General features: G+C 55.4%; 7 protein-coding genes across 7 annotated transcripts; 3 read left to right on the top strand and 4 right to left on the bottom strand.

The window, feature by feature from the left end:
• Positions 1-979: 979 nt before the first annotated feature.
• BDW47DRAFT_123473 (putative GABA permease (Uga4)) lies at positions 980-2,613 on the top strand (the record flags this gene model as incomplete). Its single annotated transcript, XM_024816059.1, has 3 exons — positions 980-1,120; positions 1,181-2,378; positions 2,456-2,613. The coding sequence occupies 3 exons, from the start codon at positions 980-982 to the stop codon at positions 2,611-2,613; spliced, it is 1,497 nt and encodes a 498-aa protein (XP_024674465.1).
• Positions 2,614-2,851: 238 nt separating this feature from the next.
• On the bottom strand, positions 2,852-3,448 carry BDW47DRAFT_123472 (putative GPI anchored protein; the record flags this gene model as incomplete). Its single annotated transcript, XM_024816058.1, has 1 exon — positions 2,852-3,448. The coding sequence occupies one exon, from the start codon at positions 3,446-3,448 to the stop codon at positions 2,852-2,854; it is 597 nt and encodes a 198-aa protein (XP_024674464.1).
• A 159-nt stretch (positions 3,449-3,607) lies between these two features.
• On the top strand, positions 3,608-4,880 carry BDW47DRAFT_87813 (uncharacterized protein). Its single transcript, XM_024820103.1, has 3 exons — positions 3,608-4,039; positions 4,130-4,222; positions 4,281-4,880. The coding sequence occupies exons 1-3, from the start codon at positions 3,859-3,861 to the stop codon at positions 4,589-4,591; spliced, it is 585 nt and encodes a 194-aa protein (XP_024674463.1). The 5' UTR covers positions 3,608-3,858; the 3' UTR covers positions 4,592-4,880.
• A 1,347-nt stretch (positions 4,881-6,227) lies between these two features.
• BDW47DRAFT_115860 (DUF1212-domain-containing protein) lies at positions 6,228-8,057 on the top strand (the record flags this gene model as incomplete). Its single annotated transcript, XM_024814845.1, has 1 exon — positions 6,228-8,057. One exon carries the CDS (start codon positions 6,228-6,230, stop codon positions 8,055-8,057), a length of 1,830 nt encoding a protein of 609 aa, XP_024674462.1.
• A 324-nt stretch (positions 8,058-8,381) lies between these two features.
• On the bottom strand, positions 8,382-10,248 carry BDW47DRAFT_101128 (uncharacterized protein). Its single transcript, XM_024811601.1, has one exon. It carries the CDS (start codon positions 10,177-10,179, stop codon positions 8,566-8,568), a length of 1,614 nt encoding a protein of 537 aa, XP_024674461.1. The 5' UTR covers positions 10,180-10,248; the 3' UTR covers positions 8,382-8,565.
• Positions 10,249-11,294: 1,046 nt separating this feature from the next.
• BDW47DRAFT_115858 (anoctamin family protein) lies at positions 11,295-13,727 on the bottom strand (the record flags this gene model as incomplete). Its single annotated transcript, XM_024814844.1, has 4 exons — positions 11,295-12,953; positions 13,057-13,351; positions 13,427-13,580; positions 13,631-13,727. 4 exons carry the CDS (start codon positions 13,725-13,727, stop codon positions 11,295-11,297), a joined length of 2,205 nt encoding a protein of 734 aa, XP_024674460.1.
• An 819-nt stretch (positions 13,728-14,546) lies between these two features.
• Positions 14,547-15,549, bottom strand: BDW47DRAFT_101126 (uncharacterized protein). Its single transcript, XM_024811600.1, has 2 exons — positions 15,047-15,549; positions 14,547-14,989 (listed from the first exon to the last, which is right to left on the bottom strand). Exon 2 carries the CDS (start codon positions 14,878-14,880, stop codon positions 14,662-14,664), a length of 219 nt encoding a protein of 72 aa, XP_024674459.1. The 5' UTR covers positions 14,881-14,989; positions 15,047-15,549; the 3' UTR covers positions 14,547-14,661.
• Between the last annotated feature and the right edge of the window lie 1,077 nt (positions 15,550-16,626).

The raw sequence follows: 16,626 nt of genomic DNA, 5'->3' as shown, positions 1-16,626 counted from the left end.
AAGGTCATGAACTCGTACAGAATTCAAGATCGGTCCTACCGTGTAATATGCACGCACAAACCGAGCGAGGGTTCGCGAGGTGGCCCCAAGTTCGTCTGCCGCGCCTCCACTCTCCACAGGATTCGGACTGACCCGACATGATGTGATTATGACTTGAAAATGTGTCCTTCTCTATTGTGTCCTTATAATGGTGCAGTGAGCAGATTGAGCGAACAGAGGGGGGAAATAGTGTCGAATGCCATGACATATTCATGCCTAGGCTACGACGTAGGCAAGGCAATGAAATTGAACTCTCAAAAACGCACGGGAGTTCGATTGGATTTTCAGCATCAGGTCGGCCCTTCGCGGTCGACTCCCGCGTAGACCTTGACTCTCCTGCAGTCTGTCCCCAGTCATACTTTGCCCACAGAAAGGGAACCATCAGACAGACAGTCTACCTCCGACACAGGATGTACAACGAAGTTCGATTGCGATCCCTAGCTCCGTCATCCACTCGTTCCTCAAGAGTGATCGCCACAGTGGAGTTAATAAGATCCTCTAATTGGCTTTCCATACTAAAGGAGACAATCTCTCCTGGGTTGGGCCACGTTATTGGGGAAAGCAAGAGGATGATCGGCGCCAATAATATCATTGTGGTCGATGAATTGAACTCTATGCTCCACAGGCCCCTTGCTCAACCCGCTCGGTCTGATCGCACGAGTTTCAACTTGCCCTCCTTACTCCTCCTCATGGGAAATGGCGAACCGTCATGACGTTTTCGCCTGCCACTTGACCGTCTCATTTCTTCCCAAAATCCCATCCATATCATGGATAAAAATGATATCGGTTCGATCGGGGCCGACGAGGCTTCGACCGACGACGTTGGGCTGGCAGATGCGGGGGATATGCAACTCTTAGGTATTGTGGACTGGTCCCCTCCCCTTTCAGTGTCGGTCGCAGTATAGAGGGTAGAGGAAACTCATGATGTGATGTAGCAACCATGGGCTACAAGCAGGAACTCAAGCGCCAGTACTCGACAGTACAGATCTTCGCCGTCGCCTTTAGCATCATGGGGCTAGTTCCCTCAATCGCCTCCACCATCGCCTTCTCACTGCCGGCCGGACCGGCCGGAATGGTTTGGGTATGAATGAGTTGCAGGAGCCGTATGATATCGGGAGGCTTGAATCTGACCATTGAACAGGGCTGGTTCACCGCGAGCATCTTGATCTTCTTCGTCGGTCTCGCCATGGCCGACATGGCATCGGCGATGCCTACCGCAGGCGGTCTCTATTGGTGGACGCACCACTTCGCCGGCGACCGCTACAAGAACGCCCTCTCGTTCCTAGTCGGGTACAGCAACACCCTGGGGCTCATCGGCGGCATGTGCAGCGTGGACTACACGCTCTCGTTGATGGTGCTAGCCTGTGTCTCGATATCGCGCGACGGCACCTGGAGCGCTTCCAACGGCGTCATCTACGGCGTATACGTATTCTTCATCCTCCTCCACGCACTATGCGGCATCTTCGCCGGACGCATCATGAACCGCATCCAAACCTTCTGCATCTTCTTCAACATCGCCGTCATCATCGCCACAGTCATCGCCCTCCCCACAGGCAAGCTCGCCCGCGGCGAGCCCCTCAACCCGGGCTCCTGGGTCTTCGGACACCTCGAGAACCTAACCACCTGGCCGCAAGGCTGGTCCTTCATCCTCTCCTTCCTAGCCCCAATCTGGTCCATCGGGTTCTTCGACTCGTGCGTCCACATGAGCGAGGAAGCCCTCCACGCAGCTAAAGCCGTCCCGCTCGGCATCATCTGGTCCGCCGGCTGCGCCTGCGTCCTCGGCTTCGTCGTGCTCTCCGTCCTCGCCGCAACGATGAGCCCCGACGTCGCCGCAACAGCAGCCACCCCCTTCGGACAGCCCATGGCGCAGATCTACTTCGACGCGCTCGGCCGCCGCGGCGCGCTGGGCTTCATGGCCGTCCTCATCGTCATCCAGTTCCTCATCGGCCTCTCCCTCATCACGGCCATGTCGCGCCAGGCTTGGGCCTTTGCCCGCGACGGCGCGCTTCCCTTCTCGGGCTACTTCCGGCATGTCAGTCGGCGCGTGCGCTTCCAGCCTGTGCGCGCCATCGTCGGCCTCGTCGCTGTCTGCATCGTCTTCGGCCTGCTCTGTCTGATTAACTCCGTCGCGGCGCAGGCGCTGTTCTCGCTCTTCGTCGCGAGCAACTACGTCGCGTGGGGAACGCCCATTTTGTGTCGACTGGTGTGGAACCGGCGGTTCCAACCCGGCGAGTTCTCCACTGGGAGATTGAGTCGGCCGATCGCTGTCGTCGCGGTCGCGTGGTTGGCGTTTGGATTGTTGCTGTCGATGTTTCCTACTACGGGACCGAATCCGGGTCGTACGTTTCTCCCTTTTCACACATTACATGCGTCTTTACTTTGTTGACTGTTTACTGATATTATCAATTCAATGCAGCCGCCGATATGAACTACACGATCGTCATCAACGGGTTCGTTTGGATCGCCTGCATGACGTACTACTTCGTGTCGGCGCGGAAGTGGTACCGTGGGCCACAAATGACGGTCGACCAGCGCGTGGTCGTATCCGCGCAGGAGAAATCTTCCTGCGCCTGAATACGATACCCGAACATCAACTCAAACTTATAAACATTGTCCCTGATTACGTAGATTCAATAGCGTAGGTAGTAAACATGTAGAAATAATATGTAGATAATAGAGTACTCTATGTGTACAAACGATACCAGAAAAACGCAGTTAGACCATCTCTTCGGGTCTACGCGGGGTATATGTCCAATCTCATCCCCAATTCAACTGTCAGAAACACAGCAATCACAAAGCGAGCTCAAGGAATTTACAGCACGGCCATCACACCCAGCAGGCCGGCCACACCAGCGACGCCCAAGCCGACCGTGGCCTGGGCATTACCGGCGGCCTCGCTGCCGGAGGGAGTCGATCCCGCGGAGTCAGAGTTGGACGGCGAGGCCGACTCGGTGGCTTCGGCGCCGGTCTCCTTGGGGCCCACGCTCGTGGAGGTGGTCGGCTTGCCGTCGCTGTCGGTGGTGGTCACTTCGTGGATGCGGGAGGAAGCTTCGGACCCGACGGAGGAAGCGTCGGACGCGATAGAGTCGCCCTTGGAGGAGGCGTCCGAGGCGAAGGACTCGCCCTTGGAGGAGGCGTCGGATGCGATCGATTCGCCCTTGGCGGTGGCGGAGGCGACGGCGTCGGCACCCTTGGAGGTCAGAGTGGAGGCGGCGTCGGCGCCCTCCGAGGCGATGCTCGTGGCAGCCTCGTGGACGTTGTTGGCGACTGACTCGCCGCCGGCAACGGCGGTATTGGCAGCGTCACCCGCGCCGGAGATGATGTCGGCGATTTCGTCGGGGCTGGCGAAGGCGGAGGCCGAGACGGAGGTGGTGAGGAGGGTGGTCAGGAGGAGGGATTTGAGATACATTTTGTTGGTTGTTTTGGTTGAATTGATGGATAAAAGTGGTAAGAGTCAGAGTAGTAGATGGTAGTAGTCGTGTAGTCGTGAGAAGCGTTGAAGAAGGAAGTTCGTGAGAGTACTAGTTCTGTTAACTGTGTGGGGAGAGAGATGATGGGATATATATACCCCTATTGCGATCAACGCTAGTGGGTCTCCTGGTCAATTAATTGTTATGAGACTGACCTATCGCACCCCATCGCTGCAGACAGACCCACCTTTGCCACTCAGGGCACTGGGCAGTGTTCAGGCTGAGGCGGTGCTGGACCCGAAAGACGCGAAGATAACTCCGCCCCGGTCCGTGGATACCTTCATCAGGGCATTGGTTATTTCCACTCGCTGATCCTGTTGCCTGGTTCGAATCTGTCTTATACCGTTGGATGATCCCGTCTCTTCCTTCGTTATTCTTGTCGGTTTTCCTATTTTTGGCATCCGTCGGATCCATCTCCACCACGTCCACTGGGTCGGAAATTGAACGCCTGACTACGCAATCACAAGTGACACCGTGCGACCATTGCCAATATCCATGCAGGCATATTACTCCGGAGGACACAGACCAGAGTAGGTGACCTGGCGATGACGCATCCCATCCCCAACCAGCTCACCCTGTTCAATCAACCCGATTCTGACCAGCCAATCCTGACCAGCCAGCGCTGTCCTGCAAACACCCGAATATTCCAAAAATAATCATGCGCCCCCGACGACTGTTTCTCGTTCTCCCTCTCATCCTCCTCGTCCTCACCGGTATGCATGTCCCTTCGGTCCCACCGGCCAACTGATCGGGGAGCTGACAGATTTCCAGGGGCTCTACTCTACCGCAAGTTCGCCCCTCATTCTACCCGCGAGGTGTCCTGCGCCGACTGCCTCCGCTACTCACGTCAGATCGAGACGAAGTTCCACCATACACCCGAGAACAAGGACAATACACAGTTCTTCCGCTACGCACTGGACAAGTCGTGTCGCGGGGTGGTGTTCCTCAGTGGGGCCTGCTCGAAGCTGCGCCGGGTGTTCCGGAACGATGTGTCGCAGTTCATGGGGCTGATTCAGGAGGGGAATGTTTATGAAGCGTGCGAGGCGGCCAAGGCCTGTCCACTCAGAAATCCTCCGGCGTAGTTAGTTCATTATATCCACACATACATACGCATGCATATAGCATTGGGATCGAGGCTGTATACTTATCCCCGATTGATTGTGAACAGCATCAGTCAGGCCACGGTTGCTGGGCTTGGCATCCCCGCTGCTTATTCTAATAATAAACCACTCGGGACGAGGTCTGCTCTCGGCTCTGATCGATTGTCAATTGACCAGTATACCATCATGCATGATGAAGGGTTCATCTGGTGATGGTCTGCTGTCCAGATATCTGATGCTTGGAGGAAACAAACAATGGATCCAAGACGGTGGTGGGTCACCTGACCTGGCCGGACCAGATCGCGTCACCTGACCACGGTGGATCTTGCGTCATTCTTTCTCCATCTTCACTTCACTTCTATACTTCTTTCGCTACGTCTTCTCTACTTCTTTTCTACTTCTTCTCTACTTCTCGCTTCATCAATTGTGATACCCCTCCACATAATGGAACCATCCCCAACATGGCTAGTACCGACATCTTGGAAATCCCCAGAGTCCTGGAACCGCACGTCATCGACCCCGTCTAGAGGGTTACAACCATGATATCTCCGCTTGTGACGTCTTCGACAGCATGCTGTTTTCCTTCCATTCCCCCCTGACCACGGTCCAGACGCCTCCATGATACTATCGGTTCAACAAGACACCCAACCACCGTCTCGTGGTTTGGTGGGGTGACTTCCCTTCGTCTCCCACCTGTGGATTTCTCGTGGACGGATGGATAAATGCAAAGACTATTGTCTTGATTCAGCCCGACTTAAACTTTTCTTCCCCGGCGCTCTATCCTAGTTCGGCTCTCGCTCTACTATTCCGCTCCTCCCTAGCCGGTTTTTGGTCAACTTCACACCGGATGCGATGTGATACCTGATGGACATTTCCATCTTCGAGTTCCTTCCCTCCTTCCTATCCTCGATGAACGTAACCTAGTGTCAGAGCGAAACAGGCGCTCATGTCACCGTCACCCTTCCGAAGCGACAGCCCGGCCTCCCTCATCAGCTACCATAGCGTGCGAGATGCGGAAGTCGACCGGAACCATGAGGCCTACCGTCCCTCGCAGCGTCGCAGCCCCAGCCGCGAGCGCCACCGTGTCCGTTGGGGTTCCGACCAGAGGTACGAATACGGCGAGGTCACGACGGACGAAGATATGGACGCTGCGCGGGATGAGGGCTACTCGCCGCGAGACCGCTCGTCTTCAGTGGACGTCACCGAAGCAGGGGGCCGAACGCGGAGACCATCGGGTGCATACTGGAGTGAGCAGCGGGCGTCCGAAGTGGTGACCCCGGAATCGTCGGAGAAGGACCTGCCGCAGCGGCGAGAATCGGTGGCGCAACGCATCGGGGACATGGGACGGGGCGTGGTGCAGCGGACGCGGTCGCTAGCGACGCGCATGGGGCGACCGCTGACCGACTGGGAAGAACCCGAGGAGGAGGCGCGCCATCGACGAGAGCGCAATCGCTTCGGGAGCTATGACCGGCGGCTGTCCGGGGCGACTATTCGGGGCGACGACGAGGGCCCACGCGCCCGCTCCAATTCCGAGGCGCATCGGCTCGTTCGCGAGATGACCCACGATTCGCAGGCGGATGAGATTCGTGCCTACCGCAACCGGCGAGCGTCCCGTCCGATGCCCCCGGGGGCCGGCCATCGCCGGGATGGCGACAGCCCATCACCCTCGCCGTTCCAGAGGCCGTCCCAGGGTGGGGACGGGAGCATCCTGACGCAGCTCATTCGGCTGAACAGCCGCCTCGAGGAACCGACCCTGCCGCGGGTGCTCCGGAATCAGAACGCGGCCTCACCCGAGTCCGAGCCCGCGTCGCCGCGAACCCCGCGAACCCCGCGGGCGTCGCAGGACCTCGGTACCCTGACGCCTGGATTCACTCCGGAAACCATGACCCCGCGGCGCGAGAAGCGTCGGTGGTACAAGAAACCACCGAACACGTCGACGTCCACGTTGGTGGGCGTTGGGGGCAGCGGCGCCTTGAGCAGCCCAGCCTCGGGCGCGGCCCTCTCGGCGGCCTCCAAACGCCGCAACCAGCAGGGCCGGAAGCCCGATCTGCGGCTGGAGGATGAGATCCGGGTGACGCTGCAGATCGCCGAGATCATCGCGCGGCAGCGGTACATCATGCACCTGTGCCGCGCGCTGATGAAATTTGGGGCGCCTACCCATCGGCTGGAAGAGTACATGCACATGACCGCCAAGGTGCTCGGCGTCGACAGCCAGTATCTGTACGTGCCGGGGTGCATGATAGTCTCCTTCGACGACGCGACCACGCGCACGGCGGAGGTCAAGCTGGTGCGCGTTGCGCAGGGCGTCGACCTAGGCCGGTTAGCTGACACCCACAACGTGTACAAGAACGTGGTGCACGATGTGATCGGGATCGAGGAGGCCACACAAGAGCTGGACGAGATCATGGCAAGTCGGCCCCGGTTCAACAAGTGGATCATCGTGCTAGTGTACGGCCTAGCCACAGCCATGGTCGGGCCGTTTGCCTTCGACGCCCGTCCCATCGACATGCCCATCATTTTCTGCAACGGCGCCCTGCTGGGCATCCTGCAACATGTCCTCGCGCCCCGCAGCGTGCTCTACTCCAATGTCTTCGAGGTCACGGCCGCCGTGCTGACCTCCTTCATCGCGCGCGCCCTCGGCAGCATCCCGTTACGCACGTACCCCTCCGGCGACCGCGACTACCTCTTCTGCTTCAGCGCGATCGCGCAGTCCAGCATCGCGCTCATCCTCCCAGGGTACACCGTCCTCTGCAGCAGTCTCGAGCTCCAGTCCCACCAGATCGTCGCGGGATCCATCCGCATGGTCTACGCCATCATCTACTCCCTCTTCCTCGGCTACGGCATCACAGTCGGCACAACCATCTACGGCCTCATCGACCGACGCGCCACCTCCCAGCTCACCTGCCCCAACACCAACGCCGCCTGGTCCGGCGAATACGCGCAACGCTTCCCCTTCGTCGCCGCCTTCGCCGCCTGCCTCCTAGTCGTCAACCAAGGCAAGTGGCGCCAAGCCCCCATCATGGTCACCATCGCCGAAGCAGGCTACGTCGCCAACTACTTCGTGACCAAGCGCATCGGCACCGCCAACCAAGTCGCCAACACCGTCGGCGCCTTCACCCTCGGCACAATCGGCAACCTCTACAGCCGCCTCTGGCACGGCCACGCCGCAACCGCCATCCTCCCGGGCATCTTCGTCCTCGTGCCCTCCGGCCTCGCCGCCTCGGGCTCCCTCATCAGCGGGATCAACTCCGCCAACGAGATCCGCGGCAACGTCTCCAGCTCTGGGAATCAGGGCGGCACGGGCATCAACATGTCTCAGGATCAGCGGTCCGTTGATCTCGGCTATGGTATGGTCCAGGTGGCTATCGGTATTACCGTGGGACTGTTCATTGCCGCTTTGGTGGTTTATCCGTTGGGGAAGAGACGGAGCGGCTTGTTCAGTTTTTAGCTTTCTTCTTCTCGTCCTTTTCTTTCCCATTCTCATTCTCATTTTCCTTCTCCTACATCATTTGCATCGGGGAGGTTTTAAACTTCTATCAGTGGAGAAGACGGCATTGGCAATGGCAATGGCAGTGGCAGTTCTTGCATAATAAAAACATAGCAGCTAGAATTTAATGTGTCTATTTGGATTGCATGCATAGGTCGGAACAGACTCCCGCATTGCGATTGGCTCTTCATTAAGTTATTATAAACCTAGATCCCTCGCGCCGTTCCATGGATTGCACGACGGGAACTCTATCGTCACCCTTCGTTTAAATTTAGGTACCAATAGAAAAAGCTACCCATCAGCCTGTCAACCAATCAAACACCCAAAACACATACATTAACTGATCAACAACTTTTTCGTTTTCTGGTGTGCCTGCACACTGTATGGATACAGGTCTACTGCACTGCCCCGCTCAAAAGGAGAAGAGAAAAAAAGGGATAGGGAAGAAAAGGGGAGAAAGAGAGAAGAGCTAGGTGGTACTGGGAATATCGGCAAGAGTACACCCTACAAGCTCTACGAGGTATCTCTCGCGACAGACGAGTACATGTCGACCCCCGTCGCCGAGGAATGTCAAACAGAGCTCTTTCAATCGGTTGTGGTCGGTAGTGGAGACTCTGGCCGCCAGGCCCGACGGCACGAGGGTATCACCATCGCGGAGAGAGGAGAAGATCGCATGGTGCAATCCGCCTGGGACGCGGCCGTCTTGCACGAGCCAGTCGCACAGCGAGTCAAAGAGCGCGTGTGTCTCCACGAAGGATAACACACCCTCCAGGGAGGAGCGGTCGAGAGCGCCGAGAGTCGAGGGGATGGGGTCGAGGGCGGCGCGGGCGGCACTTGTCTCTGCCAAGGAGGTGAGCAGGATTTGTTCCACGTGGATTTGCTCCTGCTTTCCCTCTTTATGAGCATGGTTGACTGGATTACTGCAACCGACTGGTCGAGTCAGAGGGGCCGAAAGAGGGGCCGGAAGTATAGAATCGCTGCTGCTGGTGATAGAAGCTGTATATTGCTGCGCGGGAAGGGACGTCTTCTCCGGCTCCCGTGGTGGACTCTCATTACCCAACGGGGCCGCGGAAGAGACAGCGCTCGGCTGGGTAGAAACCACTGGCCTGTCGTACCCTAGATACCGCCGCCACACTCGGTTACACGCGACTTGCAGCCCCATGCACGGGATCAGCAGGACATACCCCCACCACATGCGTGCCGTGACCATAGACGCAGCACCGGCGACCAGCCCGGTGATACCAGAAACCACAGCGTGGACCTGCAAGCGCAAGAATCGGGGGTGGAGTTTCCCTTTAAATGCCGCCACGGCTGTACCTGCTTCTTCCCCTCCCCCCGTTTGGTCCTGCGACATGCAAGCGCGGTCGTGCCGGCGAAACCGACAGACCAGATACCACGACCAGACAGCGTTAATGACACCGAAAGCAGCGGCAAAGGAGTTCCCAACGAACCCCGACAAAAGGTTACTCGCGCGGTAGACCGGCGGGTGACTGCCCGCAATGGCCATCAAGGTCCCAATCCCAACCAGAAGGGCACCAGTCCCCAGCAAGACATCCATGGCGATGCGGTCAACGATCTCCGTCCCGAGTTCGCGAACTCCAACCCGAAGTCTACCCTCGATCAACGGAATCATGGCGGCATCTGTTCCGTTCCCACTCGCGGTGGGTCGACGTAGCAGCAGCTCGTCCTTCAAAGCAAGGAGCTCGCGCCTCTCCCCGCGGAGCAACCGCACGTTGCGCCAGCTCAGCAGGGCATCACGGGCGGCGACTAAACTCATGAGAAGAGCCAACGGACCACCAATGGCCATCAGGATGACAGCATGGCGTGGCACAGGGACCTCATTCCAGACGTTTGCGGCGAAGTCACCTGCGTTTGCAAACTCCAGGTATCCTGCGCTCGCGAGGAGGCTATTGCGGTACCAGCGTGGCGAGGCGAGATAGAGAGAACGCGAGCGGTGGTGTCGAGCGAATAGGACAGTGGAGGTGTTGTTCCTAGCATTTGGGAAGCCATGGTTGGGGACTTCGTTGGGGATGGAAGGTAGGATGAGCTTGTCGTGAGATTGAGTGCCCTGGGGGGGTGGCATTGGCGATGGGGGGGCATGGAGAAACCGTTGTACGGGACAGAGATGTGGAGAAGAGGGGGGAGAGGGAAGAGAAGAAAGGGAGAAAGGGAATGAAGAGAGAGAGAGAGAGAGAGAGAGAAAGGAAGGAATGATGGATGGAATGTATGTCACCTGACGATGCACCTGCCAAGACCCTCTTCGGATCGGTTCCGGCCGTCTGGGCGCGCCCTATAGGGCTGATCGACTTGATCACTCATTCTACATGACTGTCCTCCATTGTCTTCAGGTATCTTAGCCTGACCCACTCCACCGAATACCTAAGAGACAGCGTCGGACACATCCCGAGTTCCTGAGCAAAGAGGTTATGATTGATTGTTTTTGTTTTTGTCTTAGACAGCTCACATTCGACGATCTACTAATTATAACCTAGTGTAACCATCCTAGTAAGAGGGAGACGTCACATACAGTTGATGACGCGGCAGTCATTGCGACCAACAGGTAGAGTTTTATAGCGCGAGGCTGTGGTGCCTTCCTTTCTTTTCCTTTGTCTCTTGAGCATGTGGGAGTAGGTTGTCACGAAGAGATGTGAGTGAATTGATGAATAGGTGAGAGAAGGATAATTCCTATTTATACTCCCCGAGTCGCGGTCACTCCTGTTGGTGACAGTGTACCATGACATCTGGGGCATGCAGTCCGCTATGACCTGCCCGTCCGGCTGGGTATCTGCAGGGTAGTGTGCGGTTATGGGGAGAGATACGAATGTGCACCCAAGCGTGTGGGAAGTGGTTTGGATGAGATGAGCTGTTTGCAAGGGGCTTTGGCTTCATTCCCCAGAACAAAGACTTGTTGATGGTGCGACGGGGGCGGGATATCCTGCTACACATTCCATCCCTGAATCGACGCCCAGACACGGACAATGCAACGCTCCAAATCTGGCATCTCGCCCGCGCCATCGCTCACATTCCTCGCGAAAGGGCAAAAAATTGGCAGCATCCTTTGGATGAGAGATTATTCAATGGAAATATCCAATTAGATTCGCTACTATAATGACAGATGTCCCGCCGACCGGCAGCAGGAGGAAAATATGGGCCTACTCCACCAACCGCTGATCACTCCATCCCACTCACCCCTACATCCTACGCGTCCTTGCCCATCTTCTTCTGGGGTTTGCTCCCATCCGCTGACGTACACAGCGCCTTTATCAGCCGCACGCCGGCCTCCGCCGTCTCGTTCGACGGCCCCGACCAGAAGCGCGCCTCCGCAGGCGCATCGTCTTGTTCGTCGTGAAGCACGCTTTCTTCCTGTGTCGGCAGGTCGGTAGCTGAGGTGTAGACACTCACGCTGTCCTGGAAGCGCACCCGGGGTTTGCCCTTGGGCGATCCATCGGGGCGACGGACGAACGACCCGAGGAAGGTCTTCCGAACAGCGTAGCGCTTGGCGGCCTCATGCCGCAGGGGGTGCGTGACGATCTTACCCAGCCCCGTGCGCACGGCGAACCGGGCCGCCAGGTAAGCCCACTCCGCCGCCAGGATCGTCAGCAGGAAGGACCACAGGTGCACTTCCGGGGTGCCATCCCGGTACAGGTACACGATGGCGGCGGTGGACAGGGTGCCCATCCAGGTGAGCACCTCGAGGCCCTGTAACGAGGGGCCGATGGAGTCAGTGCGGATGGGCGGTGGGCGTCGGCACTCGAGACTGAGTTTGAAAAAGTCCCCTCGGAGTTCCAGCCAGTTGTTGATGAGGAAGCCCAGCGGGACGAGGGGCCAGGCGACGCCGAACAGCGCTAGGTAGCCGAACTGCACGCACATCTCCAGGGTCTCGTCGTGCACGCTGTAGTCGTCCGCTTCACTCTCGTTGCGGATGCGCGCCAGGAAGTCGGCCTCGTCCGGCGGGTCGACCAGGAGCTGGTCGCTTTGCACGGAGAGGGACCGGTGGCGGCGCGTCACCGTGCGTTGCGCGCTGTAGTCCCGCCATTTCTGCCAGAGGACCCGCTTCACGTAGGGCAGGACGACCTCCTCGCCGAAACTGAGCACCTGGGCCATGGCGGAGAGATAAATGACTTCTTTCTGCAGTCGGGAGGCGTCGATCCGGAGTCGAGCCGGGTCCAAGACCACATCACCCATCCAGGACAGGTCGATGAGTGGCACGATCCGCTTGCCGAACGGAACGTAGACAAACGCCGTTAGCATAGTCGGTAGGAACGCGGTGATAAAGTGCATAACGAAGGTCTTGGCCGTCTGAGCCAGCTCGTACTGGTCCTGAGTGCGGTAATTTTCGTAGTCCGTCAACCGGGTAGCCGTGCGGGTAAGTATACCCGACAAGAACGGCAGCGAAAGCGAGAACAGCACAGTCGGCAAAAACTCAAGATACCCCTTCCAAGGGCCCGTATACACCTCCGAGATAAAGACCTCCAGCGCAAAAGACACAACGATCAGGCTCCCCAGCACCAAACTCGCAAGGGTCGCAAACGGGATAAGCCACAGCTGGCGCAGAAACTGCTTGTGGCCGGGAAAGACCTTGATCATATCGCCGGTGACGGCGTCGCGGACCTCCTTGTCCCAGACGTACTCGACGCGGTTGACCTTGAGGACGCCGACGCCCTTGACGTTCCACCGCAGGCTGAGGTCCGCCTCGCGGATCTTCCAGTACTCGACGAAAACAAGGCCCCAGAGACAGTTGAGGATGGCGAAGGTGACGGAGTAGGAGCCGAGGTACCACCAGCAGAGAATGCCGCCGAGGGCGGGGACAATCAGAAAGCAAGAGTAGCAGTGGATAAAGGCGAAGTAGAATGCGACCTGTCATTCATTAGCTATGATTCTTACAGATGCCTGCTGTAAGACAGTGAAATAAAAAAAAATATGTTTATATCGGGGTGTGTGTATGGGAGTGTCGGAATACCTTCTCCCCATACAAAGCCCGAATAGCATCCAAATCCTCAGCCGTGAGAGTCAGAGCATGAGACCACTTGCGGAGTAACTCCGCATTGGCCGAAGGGTCATGCAGGGGAAACGCAGCAACGACATTCTTGCAGCGACCGTGTTTGGGGATGATACCTGCGCCGCCGAGGTGGTGGTGCCAGGAGACGGCGTGGTAGACGGATCGGAGCGCTTCGGCAGGGGTCTCGGGGTCGGCGATGGTGTATTCGTCTCCGGCGGGGAAGTCGTGGGCGATGCCGAAGAGCCAGTCTTTTATTCTGTTTATCATTGATATTTGTTTCCTACATAAATGTGGGGAGGAGGAGACGGGGATGGGGGGGATATTGGTATACCTCGACTGATGAATCATGTGCCCCAGATGATCACGGGGCACGCGGACGCAAATCAGTAAAGACGAGCCATAACCATGGCGTACTCGAGTGCGTAGGTGAGCGGCTTCCAGGTCGTGGATTAAAGATCGAAATTCATCAACGGCTTGGGCGCTGTCTGGTCCCATTAGCCATGGTCTAGCATACGGTCATGAAGGAGGGACATACCGAGGTCGTCAAAATTGTAGTGAATGACCCAGTCCACTCCCCGGTTGTCGAGTTCGCCATTCTGGAGGGCGAAACTGGTGGAATGGAAGAGATTCATAGTGGATAAGGAGAGGAAGTCAGCATATCGAGGGATGGGTTGTGAAAAAAAAAAAGGAAAAAAGGAAACCAGGACTGGGTTGAATCAAAAAGTAAGAATAAGCAGAGAGAAAGAGGGGGTACAGAAGAGAAAGAGAACGAAAAGAACAACAATGAGAAATGCCTTACGAAAGGCAGCCTGGAGATCCGCACGATCAGCCCTACAAGGCGACGGGATAAGCTGATTGGCGAGGGGATTTCGTTGATGGATGGGGAGGATCTTCAGTTGTTTACCAGTGAGGGGTTTGGATTTCCTATTTACTTTGCTGGCTAGGAAGTTCCATGGAAATCATCCCTTTCTGGTGGGTTCTATATTTAAAATGAGGGCAAGGGGATCATTCCAATGGATCTGTATTGGTACTTGCACAGTACCTAGACTGAGGTATCATGCAAGGATGGACCGTACAGGAACACTGCAGATCTTTCTCTCTCTGTTCCCTTTCTTCATGGCTATTATTCTTTGGATTCAGTCTCCCATGTATCTATTATTATTTTTCGAATGAATCCATCTGACCACAGTTCCATCAAATAGCGTCCTGAAAGAGTCTGGAGACTGTAAATATGGCTGCCTGGGGTGGTGCCGGCGACGTCATTCCATTCCGGATCGGGAATAGCGGCTCCCAACCGAATCCACAGCCAATCACCGATCTTCCTGTCGCTGTACTTCCTCGGTTGATTTGGGATCTTAATGGGTTAAACTAGACGCAGTATCTTATATTCTGATGATGGGACCACTTGGTTAGAATATTCATATCAAGTCCCAGTTTAGACATACATACACCCGACATACACCGGCAGTGCATCCTGCATATCCCTTCTTTCCTCCCGTCCCGTATATCCTATATCAACCCTGTCCTCTCCCATCGGAGATCAGTCACATCTACCCCATTCTTAATTTAATATTCAATCGATACCTTTTCACTCACCTTCCATGTTCTTTCAGAAACAGACAGTCTGACAAAATAAACAAAGAAAGAAAAAGCCACAGAGCAAGGATCCTCCATGATCACCGCCTCCCTCGACCTCATGGCCCGCCGCTTCTTCCCAGGGCAGAACGCCGCCCTGGGGTTGAGTCTCTTCCTCTTTACCTTTATGTTCTTGCCTACTCTCGTCATGCTACTCGCCGTCGTCGCTTTCTTCCTCTTCTTCTACCCTCGGCTAACCAAGCATGATTGGCATTGACCTCCTCCTCCCATCTCCCCTTCTCACTATAAAAGTTTAATTGTGTGTACCTCCCCGACCTGAGGATCTCTAATGATAGACGTGACTGACCTGGGGTAGATTCTTGTACAGTATACGATTGATCGAAGCTATCGAATGATGATTACGAACCGCTTCGATCCTACGATTTTGTTTTTATCCCTTAATTTCTTTGCATCTATCTTCCAATTTTGTATATGGTCTATGGTCGCCCTCTTCATTACAATGATCTAATGTGAATACTCCTGCACTACTTTAATAGTTGCATTTATCCATTACGGGTCTACCCTTCTCAAAAACCTTAATAGATCAGGCAACCCATCCTAATACCGCTTCTCCCTTCCATCTTTTGATTCAATTGCTTCTGCTTCGATCCTGCCAGCCACCTTGCATTTCGGATTGTCTACATATCATTTGGCTTACAACAATGCCACACCCTTTTCTTGAAAGAATATCAGTTGATTGCGGGCTGGTAGCACGGCAGCGGCTAGCGGGAGAGGTGAACCTTATACATACCTCTGTCAAACATACCAGTCATCCCTATCATTAACGTAATTTTGACAACGAAGACAATTAGTTGATTGAATTTTATACTTGTACTATCCATAATATTCTGGAGTTAACTCATACAAGAATTGCAATTCCATCTACAAATGTCATACAGTCTTATGCTCTACCATCTATAGGTATTGAGCTGAGGCATACCTTAGTACATTGAATCGAGCTTCTGTTTATGTATTTACTCATTACATACTTTGGACGACGATGAAAAACTTTGCGGGATTTTACCGACTTCATGCCAATCACAATACAATAGGCATGGTCAATGGATGTCAATTTTTGGCCCCCAAAGCGTCCATTGAATATACAACTCACATCTTCAATCAACCAATACTGGACATTTTTTTCCCATGCAGAGACCACTAGCATAAAGTACTTGCCCAGGTAAATCCAATAAAGTGCCACGGCCGGGTTCCAATGTAGCAGACATGCGGTACCAACAGGCTGCAGCGCTAATAGAAGGAATATCGGCCCCTCTGTCGAGGACAGGCCCAACTAAGTAGAGAAGTAGTAATTCTTACTTCCTCTGAAACGAGCCTGCTGTTTAGCTCTCGGGGCCATCGCTATTGACTGGTAGTGGAGGGGGTTGAGTTTCGGAGCGCCGCCATCGGCTCAACACACATGCGGAGTCAATGGCTCTCCTTCTTAATATATTCCTAGCGCGGAACATTCTCTCATTGAAATTTAAAGTGGGAGTGCTGTGCTGTAATCCAAGTTTCAGTCCAACATTGTACTAGACAAACTTCCACCCAGTATGGCTTTCACAGTTGGATGGACCAGGTAGATGGATTGCTTGTGGAGACGTAGTATCCCAACTTGGTATGTAGGCTACAAGTTGTGTGCCATTATATCGCTTGTTCCAAGTTGACAGTCATTATGAAGAGCAATGACGGCCTTGATCCCTCCTATATTCAAAACCATGTGTCTAGTGGGCAGTCACACGTGGTCCATTATTTCTAACCAACTCCCCGAAGCGAATTCCCCGAGGCCTCAAAAGGAATAATATCAAGGTATTGAAGTTTCCGATGCCTCGCGGGGCTGCTACGTGTCGGGGTATAGTTTCATGCCCGCAAGTTGTGGAGAGGATGTTCTGCGGGAAA

The sequence above is a fragment of the Aspergillus candidus genome (genome assembly GCF_002847045.1).
Source record: "Aspergillus candidus strain CBS 102.13 unplaced genomic scaffold BDW47scaffold_8, whole genome shotgun sequence".
Lineage (NCBI taxonomy): Eukaryota > Fungi > Ascomycota > Eurotiomycetes > Eurotiales > Aspergillaceae > Aspergillus > Aspergillus candidus.
Note: the sequence above shows the minus strand (reverse complement) of the source record. Positions and strands in the feature narration are given on the sequence as shown.

Coding starts and splice junctions, on each gene's coding strand:
- BDW47DRAFT_101126 (XM_024811600.1), bottom strand. CDS start 14,880: ATGACGAGAGTAGGCAAGAACATAAAGGTAAAGAGGAAGAGACTCAAC.
- BDW47DRAFT_87813 (XM_024820103.1), top strand. CDS start 3,859: ATGATCCCGTCTCTTCCTTCGTTATTCTTGTCGGTTTTCCTATTTTTG. Junction 4,040..4,129: donor TCCGGAGGACACAGACCAGA/GTAGGTGACCTG, acceptor CTGACCAGCCAG/CGCTGTCCTGCAAACACCCG. Junction 4,223..4,280: donor CATCCTCCTCGTCCTCACCG/GTATGCATGTCC, acceptor ACAGATTTCCAG/GGGCTCTACTCTACCGCAAG.
- BDW47DRAFT_101128 (XM_024811601.1), bottom strand. CDS start 10,179: ATGCCACCCCCCCAGGGCACTCAATCTCACGACAAGCTCATCCTACCT.